Consider the following 21,904-nt stretch of genomic DNA (forward strand, 5'->3'; position numbering starts at 1 on the left):
TCAGTCTCTTTCATAATTTGGGGTTGGCTGTAGGCGAATTGCCACCATTTCCCTCGTTCCCCCCTCTGTTCAGAACAATGTCCTATGCTTCTTCCCCGCTGCCCAGGGCAGCTCGTGACACTCTCTACTGCCCCAGGTGAGGTCCCCCTCTCTCCTTCGGGGCCACCACTGACCAGCCCCTGCAGTGTTGGACACACAGGCTGGCAGTGCAAGCCCAGGAGTTAAACTCTGTCACCTCCCATGCTGCTGAGGACTGGGGTGAGCCAGGCCCCTGTGGAGCGTGGGTGACTTCTCCGTGTGCTGCCCCCGCCCCACCGCTGCTCAGATGGCTTGGCTCGTGAATCGCCCCAGCAGGGACTGCTTCTGTCACTCCGTCCTGGTTGTTTGCTCCCTTTCTTTTATTTCTTTAGCTAGTGGAAACATTTGCCTGCTGCTTTCCCCCTGGGCAGCAGGACTTGAAGTGGCTCGCGTCCAGGTTGAAAGCAAACAGCCTGCCACATCGACACAAACACAGACCTCTTGCCAAAGCACAGGAGAGCTGCCTTGACGGCACCGCTGGGCACTTCAGAGACATTGACTTTGGCCTCACCTTAGTGCTCCGCTGACATTTTTATATTCCTGACTTCCCTTTGTGGCTCAAGATGAGGGTCGCAGGTCAAGTTTGGGGAATCCCTGGAAATTTGGGGGTCAAGTGTGAAAAGGGCAGGGCGTGGGGAGAGAGAGACTTCAGTGGGGTATAAGACCCCAGGGTCCACCCTCCAAAGCAGCCGTTGCCTCCAGAGGAACTGGTCTCTGTCGCCTGGAAATCAGTTGTTATAGGAGATCTCCAGCCTCCCCCTGGAGGGTTGGCAAGCCTCCTCAAGGCCACTTAGAACTCCAATATCAAAAAACAACAAAGCACAATAATCATACATGAAAGCCTCTGCCCAAGAAACATGCCTGTAGCGTGAACTCCCTCCATTAAAGGGCTCACAATAAGGAGCGCTGAGTCTGCTTCAGTGGGGAGGGCGGGAGATAAATCTAATAAACTAAACTAAACAATAAGAGTGACAATGAAGAACTGGTTTTTATATCCTGTTTTTCTCTCCCCAAAGGAGTCTCAAAGTGGCTTCCAATCCCCTTTCCCCTTCCAGGCATCTGGATTTACTCGGGAGGGACAGTGGCTCAGTGGTAGAGCATCTGCTTGGTAAGCAGAAGGTCCCAGGTTCAATCCCTGGCATCTCCAACTCAAAAGGGTTCAGGCAAGCAGGCATGAAAAACCTCAGCTTGAGACCCTGGAGAGCAGCTGCCAGTTTGAGGAGACAGTTCTGGAGGGAGGGACAGTGGCTCAGTGGTAGAGCATCTGCTTGGTAAGCAGAAGGTCCCAGGTTCAATCCCCGGCATCTCCAACTCAAAAGGGTCCAGGCAAGCAGGCGTGAAAAACCTCAGCTGAGACCCTGGAGAGCAGCTGCCGGTCTGAGGAGACAAGACTGACTTTGATGGACCCAGGGGGGTCTGGTTCAGTAGAAGGCAGCTTCAGATGTACATCCCAGGAGGAGAATGCATCTCAATGCCGCATTTTGGCCTCATCTCAGTGACTCACTGAAGAAATCATTAAGAAGCCAATAAGAATATTAAGCCAATGAATTGCACTAAGAAAATAAGCTGGCTCTTTGTGGGAGCCAAATTCTGGACAGATTTAGGTCAGGCCTAGGGTTGCCAGCCCTGTGTTGGAAAATACCTGGAGACTTTGGGGGTGGGTCCAGGAGAGGGCAGCGTTTGGGGAGGGGCTTCAGCAGAATACAATGCCACAAAGTCCACCCTTTCAAACCGCCATTTTCTCCAGGGGAGCTGATCTCTGCCAGTTGGAGATCAGTTGCAAAAGCGGGAGATCTCCAGGCCCCACCTGGAGGCTGGCAACCCTAGTGGCCTGGCTGCCAGATGCCCCTTTGTCCATTACAACTTGTAGAAGAGAAAGGGGCCCAAATGGAAAGGGGGCTCCGGCATCTCTTTCTCGATTGGTTGGAGGTTCTGTTAATGAGCAACTAGAGAGTAAGTTTAGTAAGTTACTCTTTACAGCTTGGCGGCCAATGAGATTAGAAAATAACCACGCAGGCCCATCGTCTCCTCTGCCTACAGTTCTTTCTACTGGGGTCGGCCTTTCCTTTCTCATCTGTAGCCAGAGAATAAGTTCACCCAACAAGAGGAAACCAAGCAGATAGATTCCAAAATAGCAAAACCTGGCAACAGGCAAGATCGATAAAGAGGGCAATTCTGGACCGCTGTCCTGCTCTCTCTCACGTGACTGGAACGACCCGCCACAGTTCCTGCCAGGACAACTGCTGCTTTCAGCTCTTGGGTGTTATGCCAGGGTTTGTATGCTGGGCCTCCCTGCAGAATGAGCTTGCATTGAATAGCTGGCTTTTATATGGGGCCAGTCACCTAGAGGTAACGGCCGCAGGTTATCTTAGGGTCAGTGAGCACATATTTGTGGAAACCTTGCCCCAGAACTGGTGACTGTTTAGCCTTCCCTGAATGAATCCAGGGATCCCACGTGTTTGCGTGGTAAGGGCTGTCATGTCGCTTCTGCCTTATGGGAACTCTACTCATTCACCTCCTCCAAAACATCCTTGCTCAAGTCTTGCGGTTTCCTTGATAAAGTCCCTCCACCTCATGTTGGGTTTCCCGCTTTTCCTGCCTTCCACCTTCCCTAGCATTTTTGTGTAGGTTCCTTTTAGGTTCCATTTCTAGCTTTGACTTTGGAACAGTCGCCTGGGTAACCCATTCCAATCTGACCCTTCTCACATTTCAGAGGCCAAAGGACACCTTTGAACAGGAACTTGTCTGTTCCAAACAGACATAATAATGTCAGGACAGGTTCTTAAAGGACCGTCAACTAGGGGCAACGCCGAAACCTGTCTCTGCGCAGGGAGAATATGCTGCATTGGGATTCTTTCAACGTGGCCCCATGGTTCATCATTCTACACCTGTCACATTATCAGAGCAACATCAACAGGCACAAAGGACATTGATTAACCCTCTGTTGACCTACTCTTTCCAAGCCAATTCTGTTCTGTCTCCTCTCGTCGCCTTACTTACTGAGATTTTGGTGAATATATAGATAAACAAGTAGAGAATCGCTAGGAAGATCTGTATCCTTTTGCCCCCAAACCGTTTCTTTAAGTATTCTGGCATGGTTGTGACCTGAAAGGAAAGAGAAAGGCTTGGTCAAAAGGGGGCAGGGGGGGGGGATTTTTAGTGTGGAAGAACATGTCAAAAGCTGGTATACCAGAAAACACCAGATATCTCCCACGTTCAATGGAAACAGTGTACTAGATAACACAAATACATGATAAAACACAAACACGATCGAAATTCCCTTGAAAGCCTACTTTATGTACATTTGGAGAATTTATATTCATAGTGTTGAATATTCTTTACATATTCCTTGGAAGCCTGGAATTGCATTGGAACTTGGTGTTTTGGTTCATGTATTTTTGACCATTGTATTTATTTGCAACAGTGTGTGTGTGTGTGTTACAACATTTTGACCTTTTTGCCCTATGTATTCTTAGCGCTTTGTGTATTCTCCACGTGTTTATGTAATTTAGTACATTGTCTCCATTGAACAAGGGAGATAGCTGGCGTTTTCTGGTTGCTTAGTCTTTCTCCCCGTCCAGGTTTTTTTCACAAAAGCTTGTATACAGCTGATAATGCATGGGGAAAGGGGACAAAGTTTTGCAAGCTGCCGTGGGGCGTGGTTCACCTTATTTAGCAGCTCTGTCACCTTTTGCAGAAAGGCAAGATTCACAAAGGGCCTCTTCTGCAGCCTGGAGCATGTGAAGGAAGGGTGCAGCGGAGAGAGCTCTGAGACGCATCCAAGGCAAGTATCTGCAGTTGGTGATAAGGGCTTGCTGGGCAAAGAGCATCGCTGGGCTGAGGGAGGAGACAGCAGTGACCTTGGTCCTCCTAGCCCTTCTGGAATGCCTGTTCCAAAGGACACCTCATCTTCCTCTCGTAAATTCTGGAATCCTCTTTCCGGCATGCAGCAGATGGGCAGAGCTTGGCTCTCCAGCCACGTTGCCAGCCGCGCAAAAATGCTTTGGACAGGCATGAGACTCAAGGGCTGTCTCATTCAGTGTTGTGCCCCTCTGGGCAAGTACATGACGGCTCAGTGCCACACCCTAGCCGTTTGTTGTGCGACAAGCAAGTGTCCGCTGAACAGAAGGGGCAGAGAGAGTGGGTGAGAAGCTCCGAAGTTTCCCATGCTGCATCCACACGCCATTTGCTCTGTTCCAGTTGCACACACCCCTTTCTCTCCATATATTTATTTACTTATTTTCAGGGCTTTTTTGTAGCAGGAACTCCTTTGCATATTAGGCCACACACCCCTGAGGTAGCCAATCCTCCTGGAGCTTACAGGGCTCTTAGTACAGGCCTCCTGTAAGCTCCTCTGATTGACTACATCGAGGGGGGGGTGGCCTAATATGCAAAGGAGTTCCTGCTACAAAAAAGCCCCGCTTATTTTTATTTACATTATTTATAATTCACCTTTCTCACGTGGACTCAAGGCAAATGACACAATACAATTGACAGATGGGAGAGTCAGTAAAACAATGCAATGGAATTAGGGTCCTCGAACCAACCAGAGGTCGAAGAACAATAGCTAATTAAGGAGTGGGATGGATTTTGAGGGAAAGGCGTCCTGCTTTCCTGCCTTAATGTTGGAATTGTTTGGCCCCCGAATGTCACTTGTTGGGGATGTTTGTCAGCCCCCTGAGCCGCATTAGGTGGCTGTTGGTGAAGTGGCACAGAAATAAATATTTGTTGAATAAAACAAATACACAAAGAAAGGTGAATCGACTGCCGGCCTTGCTATAGGAAAGTGTGCAGGAGAGAGAGAGAGCTGGCCTTTCTCTCTCCATGTCCCTCTCCTGTCCCATAGGGCAGTTCCAGACAAAAACTAAGAATATGCTGTCGAAGGCTTTCACAGCTGGAGTTCATAAGTTCTTGTAGCTTTTTCGGGCTTTGTGGCCATGGTCTTGGCATCGTGAGACCTGACGTTTCGCCAGCAGCCGTGACCAGCATCCTCAGAGGTCTAACACAGAAGGCGAGAGTTCTCTCTGTATCAAAGTGAGAAGAAGATGGTAGGCAGGTCATTTATATCTACTCAAGAAGGTGGGGGTAGGACTGAGATTATCTTGTAGTAGCTTCCCAGGCTGTGACATGCTAATAGAGGATCTTTCCTGACCCAGAGAAAACTCTAGCCTTCTGTGTTATACCTCTGAGGATGCCAGTCACAGCTGCTGGCGAAACGTCAGGTTCTACAATGCCAAGACCATGGCCATACAGTCTGGAAAATCTACAGCTAAAAAACGAAGAATCTCAGTTTTAGGGAGGGGGTGTGGTTCAGTGGCAGAGCCTCTGCTTGGCATGCAGAAGGCCCAGCTTCAACCCCCAGCAGCATCTCCATTCCAAACGACCAGGCAGGAGGGGAGAGGAAGACCCCACTTGAGACCCTGGAGTGCTGCTGCCAGTCTGAGTAGACAAGACGGACGTGGATGGATGCAGCGGGGGTCGAATGCAGTAGAAGGCAGTTTGATGTGAACCAGTCTTGTGGCTCTGAACTTTGCAGGGCCGAGAGGGCAAAGCAGGGAGAAAGACCACTGGCTGGATGCCCACAGAGATGACCGTTGCTAAGCATTAAGATCTAGGAAACGTTACTCCTCAGCAAGCGGACTTGGAAGCAGGTTGCTGGGATCTGAGAAGAAGCGAGTGGGTCTCCAGCCTTCCAACTTACCCCTGCAGCCATGTAGATGGGAAGGAACAGCCACGCCAGCACCAGAACACAGAACATGCCCTGAGGAAGGGAGGAAGAAGCAGGTCAGAGGGAAGGGCGGAGCCACAACATCCGCTGGATGCCCTGTGAAGGAGCTTAGGCGTGCTCAGGGCTGGATAAGACAGAAGACAGCAAGGTGACCTTTTCTATGCAGAGCAGAAAACCTATTTATGTAGCGCATTCATCTACTTTCCTTATAAGCCTGTCTTTCGCACAGGGGCATCAGATCCTACAAGGAGCTCAGGAAAACACGTGGTCCTTTGTCCCTCACAACAGCCCTGTGAGGCTGGTTAAGGCTGAGAGCCAGCAACTGGCCCAAGGTCACCCGTCAAGCTCTGGGACTGAGTAGGGATATGAACCAGGAACCCCCAAATCCTCATCCAAGACGCAGACCACTACACCGAGCAATCACCAAAAGTCTCCTCTAGAGTTTTTTGTGTCACTTGTAGCCTTAAATGTAAATTATCTCCTTCCTTAGAGGTTTTTCAACAGAGACTAGATGGTCATCTGACAGCAATGAGGACCTGTGAATTTAGGGGGGGGGGGGCTATTTGTGGGTTTCCTGCCTATGCAGGGGGTTGGACTAGATGACCCTGGAGGTTCCTTCCAACTCTAGGATTCCATGATTCTTTGGCCTTATGTACTTCATGCACTTTGTCAAAATTTACACTGAAATAAATGTTGTCAGTCTCTGAAATGTCCTGACCCAGATAGCCAAGGTCAGCCCGATCTCATCAGATCTTGGAAGTTTAGGAAAGCCAGCCCTGGCTAGTATTTGAATGGTGCTGGGAGACCACCCAGGAGTTCCAGGGTCAAGACGCAGAGGCAAGCAACCTCGGAACATCTCTTGCCCTGAAAATCCCACCAGGGTTGCTGTAAGTCAGCCGCGACTCTAAGATGTGTCTGGACTACTGTTTTACTTCATTCATTTCCAGCCGGCCTTTCTCACTGAGATCCCAGGGGGCTCACACAGTCAACACAACCAACAGGATGAAACATCTAATGGGCAATGTAATAGGACTAAGATTACTAAAGTTTGAAGCAACACAGAAGGCCAAAAGCAGAATGTGGAACCACACAAGTGGAAAACTAAGCTGTAAGGACAGGATAAAACATACCACAACAAGTAATACATGCGACAACAGATAATGCATACCATACACAGAGGTATAGTCCATAGTCCTGTTCCCTTTATAAAGCACATTCCTGAACACCTCCATTATCCTACAACTCAGCTACCTTTATCAAAATGTCCTTCGGAATATTTCTGCTTTAAGTCGCCAACTTCCAGTCTGAAATGATCATGGTTGACCTTTAGTGGAGGTTACTCACTCGGTATCAGCTGCCTGAGGATCTCAACTGTCTTTATGTTGACCTAGTGTCTTGAGGGACAGAGAAAGATACAGAATTTTCCCTCCATCTTGAACAAGCATAGATCTCCTGAGACGGCTGGCACATGGTTCACCTCCAGTTAAAACCATTAACCTGCTTCCCATTAAGACACCTTCTGCCTCTCAAACTCACGACAGTAAAGCAGGCCGTAACAAGTGGTCGCAGAGCACCCACGGGAAAGAGGAAAGCTCCCCCCCCACACACACTCCATCCCAGTGTTGTCCGGCCGTCCAATAAAAGCCCTACTCACGTTCCACTCATAGGCTGTAGCTGCGATTCCAGAGGCTGCCCCAGAACCTGCCAAGCCAATGAAATGCCCGCTGCCGACGTTGCTTGCAAACAGGGACGCTCCCACCTGTCAGGAAAAGCAATCTGTCAGCTCCATTGTTTCCCTCTCTTGCCAAGATTTCCCTGCTTGGCCTAGCAGAGGTGGATTAAGCCAGGGCCTTCTGAGTCCCTTCAGAATAGTGTCCTGCATGTTTGGTTGCTTCTGCACTGAACGAGCCATTTTGTCTGGAATTGTCATGGATCGTTCATGCAATACAGGATGCAGGACAGGTGATTACTGACCTCTAGACTAGGGGTGGCCAAACTGCAGCTCTGGAGCCACATGTGGCTCTTTCACACATATTGTGTGGCTCTCAAAGCCCACACCACCCTGTCAGCTGACTTGGAGAAGGCATTTAAAAGTTGCTTTCATTCTACCTCTCCTTCCTTCCTTCCTTCCTTCCTTCCTTCCTTCCTTCCTTCCTTCCTTCCTTCCTTCCTCCCTTCCCTCCCTCCCTTCCCTCCCTCCCTTCCTCCCTTCCTCCCTCCCTTCCCTCCCTCCCTTCCTCCCTTCCTTCCCTCCTTCCCTCCCTCCCTCCTTCCTTCCTCCCTCCCTCCCTTCCTCCCTTCCTTCCCTCCTTCCCTCCCTCCTTCCTTCCTTCCTTCCCTCCCCCCCTTCCTCCCTCCCTTCCTCCCTCCCTCCCTTCCTTCCCTCCTTCCCTCCTTCCTCCCTCCCTCCCTTCCTCCCTCCCTCCCTTCCTTCCTTCCCTCCTTCCTTCCTTCCTTCCTTCCTTCCTTCCTTCCTTCCTTCCTTCCTTCCTTCCTTCCTTCCTGTTTTGCAGCTCTCAAACATCTGATATTCGTGTCTTGTGGCTCTCAAACATCTGACATTTATTGTATGTAGCTCTTACGTTAAGCAAATTTGGCCCCCTCTGCCAGAGATGAATCCTGCAGTCTGATATATCCTGGGCTGTTTGTGGGGACGTTTTTGAATGGAACTGAACGCAGGGGCTGGTGCCACAGCTGGTCAAAACCCCTCCATTTCCCAACTGCACTGCCATAGAGCAGCACCCTAGGGTTGCCAACCTCCAGGTAGTCAACCAAAAAAGAGCTGCACGGGATGTGGAGCTGGAGAACAAGGAAAAAGCCTCCTGAAGCAAAATGGACACTTAAAGATGTACAACTCAATAAATATTCCCGTTGTGAAAAAATGCAAAGTGACAGGCAAAACTGGTTGTGAAATGTCTCAAGTGTCTTGATTCATTTAATAGGGAGGGACGGTGGCTCAGTGGCAGAGCATCTGCTTGGGAAGCAGAAGGTCCCAAGTTCAATCCCCGGCATCTCCAACTCAAAAGGGTCCAGGCAAATAGGTGTGAAAAACATCAGCTTGAGACCCTGGAGAGCCGCTGCCAGTCTGAGAAGACAATACTGACTTTGATGGACCAAGGGTCTGATTCAGTAGAAGGCAGCTTCATATGTCATATGTCCATATAATAAATGTGACTTGAGAAGATTTATTCTTGGAAGAGTAAGAGGGAAGCGTTGTATGAGAGTGGAAGAAATATTGTAATGATTGAACAAGCGATGGCTTATTTATTTACCTATTTGGTTAATTTATATTCTGCCCTGTCCCAAACGGGATACAGTACAATGGAACCAATAAAATCAATAAATACAATTAAAACAACGACGTAGCCCAATATGGTATGGCCGAGGCAGTGGGCTCATAGTACAGGTAGGGTATAGTTAGCAGCCCAGATACCAAAGTTCTGACCACTGTGGGGGAGGAGAGCTGATGGTATAGCCAATAGAGCAAAGGGGCATCCGCCCGTCTCAGCTGAGGCGCAAGTCACATTTATTAAATGAATCAAGACGCTTGAGACATTGCTCAACTGGAATATTTATTGAGTTGTACATCTTTAAGTGTTCGTTTTGCTTCAGGAGTCTGTTGCACACGGTGCTCTTTTGCTTGTTCTCCAGCCTCCAGGTAGTGGCTGGAGATCTCTTGCTACTACAGATAACAAAATTTCCTTGGAGGAAATGGGTGCTTTGGAAGGTAGACTCTGTGGCGTTAAACCTCCCTGAAGTGCCTCCCCTCCCCAGACCCTGAATCCCCCAGCCTCCACCCCCAAACTCTCCAGGTATTTCCCCAACCCAGCCCTGGCAACCATATCCTCCACTGCAGCCCCTCCCCGTCTTTCAACTGCAGCAGCTGCAAAGAGGAACTCTAAGACCGCAAGACATGGATGTCTCAATCTGCGAACGATGTTCATACCATCCACGCTGACTTATTTAATTTCTATTTAATGGTTTTAACTGTTTTAATTTTTTTTAACTTTCTTCTTGTTGGATTTAACTGCCCTATTGTGTTGTAATCCCGCCCTGAGCCCATTACGAGAAAGGGCAGACTATACATTCGCAAAATAAGATAAAAATTAGCAAAGGACCTGGTTACACTAACTGGAAGTGGGGGGGGTGGAGGGGAGAAGGAGCCTGAGCTCCCTGATATGTTTTCTTTATCTACTGCTGCTAAGTATGGCCTCTTCAATTGGCATTGCTATTTCAGTTCTGCGGGTGAAACAGGGCGAGTGACACAGAACGCTTTCTCCCCCTTCTTTTTAAAAAAGAGGAGGAAATGCAGGCTTGCTGTACCAAAGAAGAAAGAAACAAAGAAAGAGACCAGACCAGGAAGCAATTAATTAATTAGTGGCAGCAGCCCTGCCAAGCAGCCAGGAAGGAAAGTTCAGTCCCCGAGCACGGAGTGGGACTTCCCCAGATGGAGGGGCAGGAGCCTGCCTGTGGGGAGGGGACATCAGGAGATTTTGAGGGGGGCGGGGCTTGGTTCTGCAAGCCTGGATTCTCCCTGAAAGCTAAAAATCACTCAAACTGGGGTGTCATACTTTGGCCATGCTATGAGAAGACAGAAGTCACTGGAAAAGTAGCAAGAGTGCTCTGACAAGGAGAAGAAGATATTGAATTTATATCCCACCCTAGACTCTGAATCTCAGAGTGGACACAATCCCTTTTACCTCCCCCCTCCCACAACAGACATCCTGTGAGGTGGGTGGGGCTGAGAGAGCTCTCCCCAGTAGCTGCCCTTTCAAAGACAACTCAGGTGAGAGCTATGGCTGACCCAAGGCCATTCTAGCAGCTGCAAGTGGAGGAGTGGGGAATCAAACCCGGTTCTCCCAGATAAGAGAGCTCTGGCTGACCCAAGGCCATTCCAGCAGCTGCAAGTGGAGGAGTGGGGGAATCCAACCCGGTTCTCCCAGATAAGAGAGCCATGGACTGACCCAAGGCCATTCCAGCAGCTGCAAGTGGAGGAGTGGGGAATCCAACCCGGTTCCCCCAGATAAGAGAGCTCTGGCTGACCCAAGGCCATTCCAGCAGCTGCAAGTGGAGGCGTGGGGAATCAACCCCGGTTCTCCCAGATAAGAGAGCTGTGGCTGACCCAAGGCCATTCCAGCAGCTGCAAGTGGAGGAGGGGGGAATCAAACCCGGTTCTCCCAGATAAGAGAGCCATGACTGACCCAAGGCCATTCCAGCAGCTGCAAGTGGAGGCGTGGGGAATCAAACCCGGTTCTCCCAGATAAGAGAGCTATGGCTGACCCAAGGCCATTCCAGCAGCTGCAAGTGGAGGACTGCAGAATCAAACCCGGTTCTCCCAGATAAGAGAGCTCTGGCTGACCCAAGGCCATTCCAGCAGGTGCAAGTGGAGGAGTGGGGAATCCAACCCGGTTCTCCCAGATAAGAGAGCTCTGGCTGACCCAAGGCCATTCCAGCAGCTGCAAGTGGAGGAGTGGGGAATCCAACCCGGTTCTCCCAGATAAGAGAGCTCTGGCTGACCCGAGGCCATTCCAGCAGCTGCAAGTGGAGGCGTGGGGAATCCAACCCGGTTCTCCCAGATAAGAGAGCTCTGGCTGACCCGAGGCCATTCCAGCAGCTGCAAGTGGAGGAGTGGGGAATCCAACCCGGTTCTCCCAGATAAGAGAGCTCTGGCTGACCCAAGGCCATTCCAGCAGGTGCAAGTGGAGGAGTGGGGAATCCAACCCGGTTCTCCCAGATAAGAGAGCTCTGGCTGACCCGAGGCCATTCCAGCAGCTGCAAGTGGAGGAGTGGGGAATCCAACCCGGTTCTCCCAGATAAGAGAGCTCTGGCTGACCCAAGGCCATTCCAGCAGGTGCAAGTGGAGGAGTGGGGAATCCAACCCGGTTCTCCCAGATAAGAGAGCTCTGGCTGACCCAAGGCCATTCCAGCAGGTGCAAGTGGAGGAGTGGGGAATCAAACCCGGTTCTCCCAGATAAGAGAGCTCTGGCTGACCCAAGGCCATTCCAGCAGCTGCAAGTGGAGGAGTGGGGAATCCAACCCGGTTCTCCCAGATAAGAGTCCGCGCACTTCACCACTACACCAAACTGGCTGTCAAGTTGGAAGGAAGCAGGAAAAGAGGAGACGCAACAGGAGATGGATGGACTCTGTCAAGGCAGCCACAAGGGCCTTTGTTTGCAGCCCTGAGCAAGGCTGTTAAGGAGAGGAGGTTTGGAGGCCATATAATTCACAGGGTCACCAGATATCAGAAGTGACATGAAGGCTCTTAACACAGACACAGTTCTACATTCAGTGCAGGGTGCAGTTCTGGCCTTTTCCAGCATGCAGCACTTTCCATATTTTGGCACAGCAGGTGCTTTTTTGTTTTTAAAGCATTCTAGAGTGGGCTGGAGGGGGACCATCCAAAACTAAGTGCCCCATCCAGATTCCATGCATGTTTGCGCATGTACTTGCTCAGACCCACGCCTGAACACCGCTCAGCAGCAGGAGGCAGAGAGCCAGTTCTGATTTTCAGCTTGGGCTGCCGGGTTCAATTCAAGAAATATCTGGGGACTTTGGGGGTGGAGCTGGGAGCAAGGTTGCGACAGGCATGATTGAACTCCGAAGGGAGTTGTGGCCATCACATTTCAAGGGACCGCACACCTTTTAAATGCTTTCCCTCCACTGGAAATAATGAAGGATAGGGGCACCTTCTTTGGGGGCTCATAGAATTGGACCCCCCGGTTCAATCTTTTTTAAACTTGGAGGGTGTTTTGCAGAGAGATATCAGATTCTATGCTGCAAATTTGGTGCCTCTGCGTCAAAAAAACAGCCCCAGATACAATGGATCAATTCTCCATTATACCCTATATTAATGGGTCTCCACAGGGAATAATGGAGTGCCCAGCAGACATTCCCCCCCCCCCCATTTCTGATGACCCTGAAGCAGGGGGAGGGCCTCCAAACTGGGGGATCCCCCTCCCCATGAGATTGGACTTGGTGGGGGAAATTCTGGAAACGGCTGAGGTGGACTATTTATCCCAGCTGGCGGCTGGGAAATCTAAGAAAGAAGCAAGGAAATATTAGGTGGAATGATATGTTTGGCTGGATGCTCAAGACTTCTAAGATTCTTTGGTGTGAATTTATAACTCCTTCCTCCTGTATTTTGGATTATAATATCACTTATATTGGAAATGGAAGCTCAAATGGACATTTTTATAAGAAAACTTACAGTCACTGAAATATATTATATAGATGTTGATGATTTAATCTACAGAGATAACAATATGTGACAATATTTGTACCTTAAGAAAGCATATTAGGTGCAGATTAGATTATTATAGTATTGACAGTTGTAACTTTATTCGCTGTTCCCCTCTTACCCATTCCCTCTAACGTTCTCAAAACTAATAAAAACTTTCAAACCCTCAAACTGGGGGGTCCCCTGCCCCCACCTGGGGGTAGGCAAAACAATTTTCAGCATTTGGATCCAAACAACAGGCCCAGAAGTCTCTGCGGGACAACTTAGACTGGGCTGGAACCCTGAGCCCTGCCTGCAAGAGAGCCTTTCATGTGGTTCCAGGGGGACTGTGCTGGTGGAGGCAATGGGGACGGCTGCAAGCTCCCTGGAACTGAGCTCTCCCACCCCAAAGACTCCTTCCCACCCAGGAGACGGGCACTTACCGGCCACCACACCATCTTCCCTCCAGCCAGGAAGTAACCTTTCACGGTACTGCGCTTCGTCTTCCACATGGACTGTGAAAACCACAAAAGAGGTGAGTTAAACCCTGAAGACACAAGGCCTTCTCCAACTGGCTGGGTTTCATTTTGGATGCTGTCTTGGGTACAGCGAGGCCTTCGGATCTGGGGACCGATTCTGTTGCCATAAGCCCAGCTTCCAGTTTAAAAATGTCCTGGCACTTTTGATATCCAGATCAATTCTGACCCACCAGCAAGGGCCTCCTTGGGTGCTTGCGAGAGCAATCGTTTGCAGTTGCCAGCCCTGAGTGGGGAAATACCTGGAGGTTTGTGGGGTGGAGGCTGGGGAGGGCAGGGCTTGGGGAAGGACCTCCTCAGATCAATTCAACATGTGTTCTACAACATTGTAAGAAAGCACAAATTCACAGGAGATACCCGTCAGTAATTGAGCGATGTTCGCTAGAGGGCTTATCCAAAGCATGAGGGTTGCAGTCTTGTAAATTCCTACCATCTTGTAAGTTTCCAAATGTCTTCTTTGTATCCCTGCCTAGCGGAGATTTAAGGAGCCGATGTAAAGCGCTTGGTGCTTCTCCTACGACATTCAATAAAGTGCTAATGGACAGTCTTACGTGCAAACCCTTATTCCATTCAAAATGTCCAAATAAATATCCTGGATATGTAGGATTGCCTCTAACAGCTATGCCGCCTGCTGGAATGGGAAGCTGTTTCCCGATCCTGCTTTCTCAAAGAGGCCAGCTGCATTCCAGTTCACCTTCAGGGTAGACAGCATTTAACAAGCCCAATTTCCTGGCAAAATCTCCACTACAATAGAAGGCATGGCCTGCGGGGATACAGAGAGGACTTGAGCGTCATTTCAAATCCCTCATTTGGAAACTTGCAGGATGGTGGGAATTTACAATCCTCCCGCTTTGGATGAGGCTTCTAGTGAACATTGTTCAATTATTGACAGGCAGGCCTTGAATCCAGCAGGAGCTCACAGGAGCACAGCTCCTGAACCTTTCTGAGGGCTCCCCCCTCCTCCTCCCCACCTTGTCCATTGAATAGGAGGGGCAGCTGCAGAACGATCCCTGGATGAACAATCCCTATTTTTCTACAAAACGCCCCTGACAGGCATCTCCTTTTGTGCATTTGTGCTTTCTTAAGATGTTGTGATATTGTACTAAGAGAATACATATTGAATTGATCTTAATTTGTAATTTCTCCTTAGTTATAACTCTTTTTGGCTCTGGGAGGTTGCAGCCCGCATGGTGCGTACCCAGCGCCTGGCGCTTCCAAGAGGCCATATAGAGGGCAGGAAAATGGGGTCACTTGGGCTGCATTTGCAGCCTTTTCATGTCCTTGTTGTCTTGTTTTCTAAACTTGCTCTGTTTTCCACGACATCTGCGCTGACGCTCTTAGCTTGAATTGTCCGGCTCATTTCTCCTGCTAGCTGGTTTAAACAAGAAACACCTTTCTTGCACTAACTCCACCCGCCCCCCTCCAGTTTGGGTGAAATTGTTCCTCAGTCAACGGGGGGGGGGGGGATTCTCCCCGCCATGTTTCAGACAGATACGAGCAAGCATCCCTCTCTGATTGGCAGCTGGAGGATCTGGCAAGACAGTTCAAGGAAGCAGGTGGTGTGAGCGGCTAGAGGTTCCGAGTCCCTCCTCACTACCGGTGCAGGGATGGGGTTGCCAGTTCCAGGGTGGAGAACTCCTGGAGATTTGGGGGTGGAGCCCGGAGACCTCTGAGGGGAGCAATGCCACAGGGCTCGCCCTCCAAATCGGCCATTTTTCTCCAGGGGAACTGATTTCTGAAATCTGGAGATGAACTATGATTCCAAGGGATCCCCAGGTCCCACCTGGAGGATGGCATCCCTTCATGGGGCAGAGCACATGCGTCTAAATAATGAAGAAAATGCCACCAGGCAGGTGCCATGTTGAGGCCTTTGTCCTCTGTGCCTGGCCCGTGTTGTGCCCATAAATTGTTTGCCCTTTTACCTAGATGGCGCAACACCAGCAAATACAATTGCTCAGGCAAACAGGAATCACTGCTTATGTGGAACCAAATAAAATATAAGCCAGCCGCAGGACTTTGGAAAGGCAGACCTTCCAAGGCAGTCCTCTTTGGTGGCTAGTACTCTGTAACTCTGCTGATTGGTTAACCTCCCTTTCAGTTATATATTTGCTGATAAACTCTCCCCCACCCCCCACCCTGACTTCTGTAAACCTTAAGCCAGACAGGAAGGCACCTAAATAACAACCACACCTGTAGAAGAAGAATTGCAGATGTATACCCCACCCTTCTCTCTGAATCAGAGACACAGAGCGGCTTACAATCTCCTATATATTCTCCCCCCATAACAGACACCATGTGAGGTGGGTGGGGCTGAGAGAGCTCTTACAGCAGCTGCCCTTTCAAGGACAACTCTCACAAGAGCTATGGCTGACCCATGGTCATTCCAGCAGGTGCAAGTGGAGGAGTGGGGAATCAAACCTGGTTCTCCCAGATAAGAGTCCACACACTTAACCACTACACCAAACTGTAGCTGGATGAATGTTATGATTCTGACTCTAATTAATTTTTCAGTTTGAATTAGTTATATTAATAAATAGAGAGGTTGGGGGGGCAGCTTATGAATAGTTGAACATTTGAACGCCTGTAGCTGCCTTATGCCGAATCAGCCCATCAAGGTCTGTGTTGTCTGCTCAGACTGGCAGCCGCTCTCCAGGGTCACAAGTAGAGAAGGGTCTTTTTCCAGCACCTGCTGCCCGGTCATTTCAACTGGAGAAACCGGGGATTGAACTAGGGACCTTCTATATACCAAACACATGCTCTGTTCTGCTGAGCCACACCCACGGAACACACACCAGCACACAACACAGCTCCAGGGGCAGAACAGCAGACAATTTTGTTGGCATCTAGTGCCGGGGGTGCTTGAAGAAGGATAAGGCATTTGAGGGCACGTTTGGGGAGCGATGACATTGTTGTGGCGATAGGATGGAACCCGGATCCTGCTGGGAGAGAGGCAGGTTTTAAAAATTAAACAGACCTCTTCTTTGTGCAGGGGAGGTGAATCTGCCTGGCTTGCTGAGGAGCACAACCAGTTCTGGAGGAAGGGAGGCACCAAGCTTTGAAACAAAGATCGCGGCCCTGGCATTTGCTGGGAGCTGAACCAGTGCCAGGGCTAGTGGCACGGGCCCCTGAAAAGAAGTGCCAGCAGCCAGGGATTCCACAAGTCAAGGGCCTGATTCTCCTCTGGGGAAAGGGCTGCCGTCGTATCATGTGGAAGGTGAAGAGCCGGGGGGGGGGGGGTGTGTTCCTGGATGCCTCTTTATTTATGGAGGCTCAGGTGACTGTCACTGCAAGGGGCTTCACTTGACCCTGCTCTGGAAATTCCAGCGGGTTCAGAACGCAGCAGCCCGCTTGTTGGCATCGAGGCCCACACAGGCGTGGATGCATCCGGTGCTGCGCGAACTACACTGGCTACCTCTTGAGTGCCGGATCCAATTCAAGGTGTTGGTTCTTACCTTTAAGTGATTTAAAGAGACAGATGCCTTCTCTAAGCCAGCCGATGGGGCGGTGGGGGCTTTGAGAGCCCCACATTGTGTGTGAAAGAGCCACACGTGGCTCCTGAACCACAGTTTGGCCACCCCGGTATAAAGCACCTCTTACTGCCCGTTGCTACCATGGACCAACATCCCACGAGAACTGTCCGATCTACTAGAGAGCATCCCTGAGTAACAGACACAGATTACAGCATAAGCCTTCTCTCTCACCCACAGTCCAACCGCCAAAACGAACACGAAGTACAGAACCAAGATGATGATATCTGCAGCCTGCAGGGTCTGTTGGGGAAACACGTCCCAGCCATTTGGGGTGGTCGACATGGTGGTGGAGCTGACCGTATCCATGGCCTCTCGCAGTGGTCGGGTGCTTTTCTTCCCGGGTGCATTTATCTGTCCAAATGAGAGAGAGGGAGAGAAAGCAAGTTTACAAGGGACTCTGCTGTATTCCTGTAGAAGCCCAGCAACTATTTGTTCACCAAACTCCTCTGCTTTAGGTCTGAAGCCGGCAAGTAGCTCACCTGAAGTGCCTGTTCAAGTTTGTACCTGCAAGAAAGAACATGCCCTTGTAGTTGCCAAGCCAACTCTGAGTGCAGGGCAGCTGGTTTGCCTCTGGCCCGTATCTCCAGTTTTTAACCGGGCTGGGAAAAGATGGTGGAAAACAGTTACCTGGTTGGATTAGACAGGCCTGGGTTAGAGGGGCCGACAGCATGACTCAATAAAGGATTTCTTAAATTTGCAACACAGCCCTGAATGAGGAAAGCGACAAGAGAGAAGGAACTTGGTCTCCAGCTTTGCACAACCCCTTTCCTTGCCACCCACACCTTCGCCAAGGTTTCCCAGTATTCTGGAGAAGTCTGGGTCCCACAGCGCTCGCCACAGAACATCTCCAGCAGAAAGGAAAGGTCAGTTCAGTTAGAACTCCTCGCAGACATGCTGGGTTGGGGGAGAGAAGAGAAGAGAAGAGAAGAGAGAGGTTTGCCCATCGCCTTAGGCCCGGACCCCAGTTCAGAAGGAGGCGGCCCAAGATGACCTCCCCAGCCCCCTTGCCTTCACGTGACTCACAGAAGATGGAGGAAAGTGGAAGGAAATCCTTCCCCTGCCCCTGGGCTTAGAATGTACATTGCATGCACACTTAAGAACATAGAACATAAGAACATAAGAGAAGCCATGTTGGATCAGGCCAATGGCCCATCCAGTCCAACACCCTGTGTCACACAGTGGCCAAAAAAATATTATATCTATCTATCTATCTATCTATCTATCTACATACACACACACACACACATACACTGTGGCTAATAGCCACTGATGGACCTCTGCTCCATATTTTTATCCAATCCCCTCTTAAAGCTGGCTATGCTTGTAGCCGCCACCACCTCCTGTGGCAGTGAATTCCACATGTTAATCACCCTTTGGGTAAAGAAGTACTTCCTTTTATCCGTTCTAACCTGACTGCTCAGCAATTTCATTGAATGCCCACTACTTTCTCCATCCCATGCATTATCTTGTAAACCTCTATCATGTCACCCCGCAGTCGACGTTTCTCCAAGCTAAAGAGCCCCAAGCGTTTTAACCTTTCTTCATAGGGAAAGTGTTCCAACCCTTTAATCATTCTAGTTGCCCTTTTCTGCACTTTCTCCAATGCTATAATATCCTTTTTGAAGTGTGGCGACCAGAACTGCACACAGTACTCCAAATGAGACCACACCATCGATTTATACAGGGGCATTATGATACTGGCTGATTTGTTTTCAATTCCCTTCCTAATAATTCCCAGCATGGCGTTGGCCTTTTTTATTGCAGTCGCACACTGTCTTGACATTTTCAGTGAGTTCTCTACCACGACCCCCAGATCTCTCTCTTGGTCAGTCTCAGATACAAGAGACTGTTGTCATTTTCTCTGCCATGGCAGGATGGAATTTTCAGACAGAACAAGAGCCTTGTTTTCTCAAGCCCAAAAAATAAGTAGTTTTATGCCCCCCTCTTGCCATCCTGAGGATGCAAAGGTTCTTCCAACGTGTCGGCTCCAGCACCTGGAAAGAGACCACTTACTGTTCCATGTGGGCGTCCTTGTGCAGCCAACAGAACGTCAGCGAGGCAAGCTGGAGAGTTCCGCTCCACAACCGCACCACAGTCCCGGGGCCTGCCTGCTGGAACAGCTGTCCTAGGCAATGAGCTCTTCGCAACGGCTGCCAGTTACTGAGTGAGAGAGCAGACAAACTAGTTCTTCTCCTCAGGACCTGGCGCTCAAGGTGCTCCTGAAGGGGCGGGAGCCAAAACGCCACCTTACCCAATGGGCGTCGCTTTCCTCATTGGGCAGCACTTTTCCTCTGGCAGGAAGCGGCAAGAGGAACAAAGTCTCTGGAAAGTTACTGAGTTTCTCAGCAAGCCGCTGGGCCAGCCGGGATGTTTCCCTGCTCTCCTACGAGGTAAGTTTCAGGGGGCCCTTTTGCTGTCTTGGCTTTGGGGTTAGGGGGCTGCCAGATACCCTGGCCTCGCCGGAGATGTTCAGGTGGATGTCGAAGGAAAGAGCCGCAGTTGTTGCACCAGGTGTGATACTCTTGCAGTGTTTGGCAAGGGGAAATGAGCCCCTTCAGTTTCCATTCTGGTGAACAACGACAACATTGTGTTGGACGTCACCCTGCGCCCTATTCCCACAGGAGAGGGCAGTTTAAAATACCATTTTATAACATGAAAAAATAAATAAACATCCCTGAAGCTTGATCTATCAGTGCCAGTAACTTTCAAGATCAGAACCTCATGTGTACGTAGTTTCCCCTGGTGACATGACACGGGGGCAAATTGCTCCCAGGAATCATAGAATCATAGAAGAGTGGGAAGGGACCTCCAGGGTCATCTAGTCCAACCCCCTGCACAATGCAGGAAACTCACAAACCCCTCCCCCTAAATTCACAGGATCTTCATTGCTGTCAGATGACCATCTAGCCTCTGTTTCAAAACCTCCAAGGAAGGAGAGCCCACCACTTTCCGAGGAGGAAGCCTGTTCCACTGAGGAACTGCTCTAAACTCACAAACACCTCCCCCTAAATTCACAGGATCTTCATTGCTGTCAGATGGCCATCTAGCCTCTGTTGAAAAACCTCCAAGGAAGGAGAGCCCACCACCTCCTGAGGAAGTTCTTCCTAAGGTTGAGCCAGAAACTCTTCTGATTTAACTTCAACCCATTGTATCATAGAATCCTAGAGTTGGAAGGGACCTCCAGGGTCATCTAGTCCAACCCCTGCACAATGCAGGAAACTCACAAACACCTCCCCCTAAATTCACAGGATCTTCATTGCTGTCAGTTGGCCATCTAGCCTCTGTTGAAAAACCTCCAAGGAAGGAGAGCCCACCACTTCCAAAGGAGGAAGCCTGTTCCACTGAGGAACCGCTCTAAACTCACAAACACCTCCCCCTAAATTCACAGGATCTTCATTGCTGTCAGATGGCCATCTAGCCTCTGTTTCAAAACCTCCAAGGAAGGAGAGCCCACCACCTCCCGAGGAAGCCTGTTCCACTGAGGAACCACTCTAAACTCACAAACACTTCCCCCTAAATTCACAGGATCTTCATTGCTGTCAGATGGCCATCTAGCCTCTGTTTCAAAACCTCCAAGGAAGGAGAGCCCACCACCTCCTGAGGAAGTTCTTCCTAAGGTTGAGCCAGAAACTCTTCTGATTTAACTTCAACCCATTGTATCATAGAATCCTAGAGTTGGAAGGGACCTCCAGGGTCATCTAGTCCAACCCCCTGCACAATGCAGGAAACTCACAAACACCTCCCCCTAAATTCACAGGATCTTCATGGCTGTCAGAGGGCCATCTAGCCTTTGTTTAAAAACTTGGCCGCGGCCATGGCTGGAAGACAAAGGGAAGGCTAGGCAGATTTCTGCCTGTCCCAGCAGATGCTTAAGGTGCTCAGCGAAACGTATTCAACAGTCAGCTCCTCTGAGGTCTGGATTTTACATTAAGCCAAAGAACATCCGTTGAAATACTGGCTTCCCTGAAACTCGGAAAGCAAGTGTAGGCATTATGAATGTGGACTTCAAAGAAGGGAAAAGTGTAGCTTCCCGCCCAATCAGACCTACAATCTGAATGCTGTTGATGGGCGACAGAAGGGCAGGCGGTAAAAGGCCGTGTTCCTGGAAGAGCAATCATCACTACAACCCCTTTGCCCAGTTCAAAGTGCAAGATCCATTTCCCAAGACAAGACATGGGATGTGTGTGTGTGTGTGTGTTTGTGCATGTGTGTGTGTGAAATGCCATTAAGTAATTTCTGACTTATAGCAACCCTATTAATTAATGGCCTCCCAAACAGTCCTTCTCAGGTGTCGTAAGCTAAGGGATACATACTAGAGACGGATTCATCACACACATGCAACAGTCAGAAAACGAGGACTACTCTGCTAAGGGATTCAGCCCCGTTAGTGCATTTTTCTGCTTCCATGTTATAAATATAATGAAAATGAAATCTGCAAGGGATTTCTTCTGGCCAGCTGGCCACATGCTGAAAGATGGCCCGAAGCAGCCAACAGGCAGCAAATGGTGCTATTTGTGGCAAAACTCCACTTAGAACACTTTCCCAGACTCTCAGCCTGGTCACACTGAGTTCCTTCCCCAGACTAACCTCTGTATCTATGAAGAGATACCTGCGATCCGTATGAGGCAGATAAATGCCCCTTGAAAAAAAAAATCAAGACCGATTTCGCACTCACCTTATGCCGCTCTCACGTTCATCTTCTCCGTGCAGCGTCCTTCCGATCTCCCACTATCTGCTCCGGGGCTGCAGCAAACATCGCCGTTTTCGTGCAGCAAATGGAAACTGGTTTTTAGCAGTTTCCACTTGCTGTGCAAAA

At 49.8% G+C, this 21,904-nt stretch overlaps 1 protein-coding gene across 1 annotated transcript in view; it reads right to left on the minus strand.

The window, feature by feature from the left end:
* SLC5A11 (solute carrier family 5 member 11) overlaps positions 1-17,434 on the minus strand; it is a 42,537-nt gene extending 25,103 nt beyond the window's left edge. Inside the window, exons 1-5 of the mRNA XM_060260855.1 lie at positions 17,260-17,434; positions 13,466-13,537; positions 7,461-7,565; positions 5,780-5,839; positions 3,079-3,183 (exon numbers count right to left, since the gene is read on the minus strand). Of these exons, the coding sequence (XP_060116838.1) occupies positions 3,079-3,183; positions 5,780-5,839; positions 7,461-7,565; positions 13,466-13,537; positions 17,260-17,394 (477 nt within the window). The 5' untranslated portion in view covers positions 17,395-17,434. The remainder of the gene's footprint in view (positions 1-3,078; positions 3,184-5,779; positions 5,840-7,460; positions 7,566-13,465; positions 13,538-17,259) is intronic.
* Between the last annotated feature and the right edge of the window lie 4,470 nt (positions 17,435-21,904).

Source organism: Heteronotia binoei, chromosome 20 (genome assembly GCF_032191835.1).
Source record: "Heteronotia binoei isolate CCM8104 ecotype False Entrance Well chromosome 20, APGP_CSIRO_Hbin_v1, whole genome shotgun sequence".
Classification (NCBI taxonomy): Eukaryota; Metazoa; Chordata; class Lepidosauria; order Squamata; family Gekkonidae; genus Heteronotia; species Heteronotia binoei.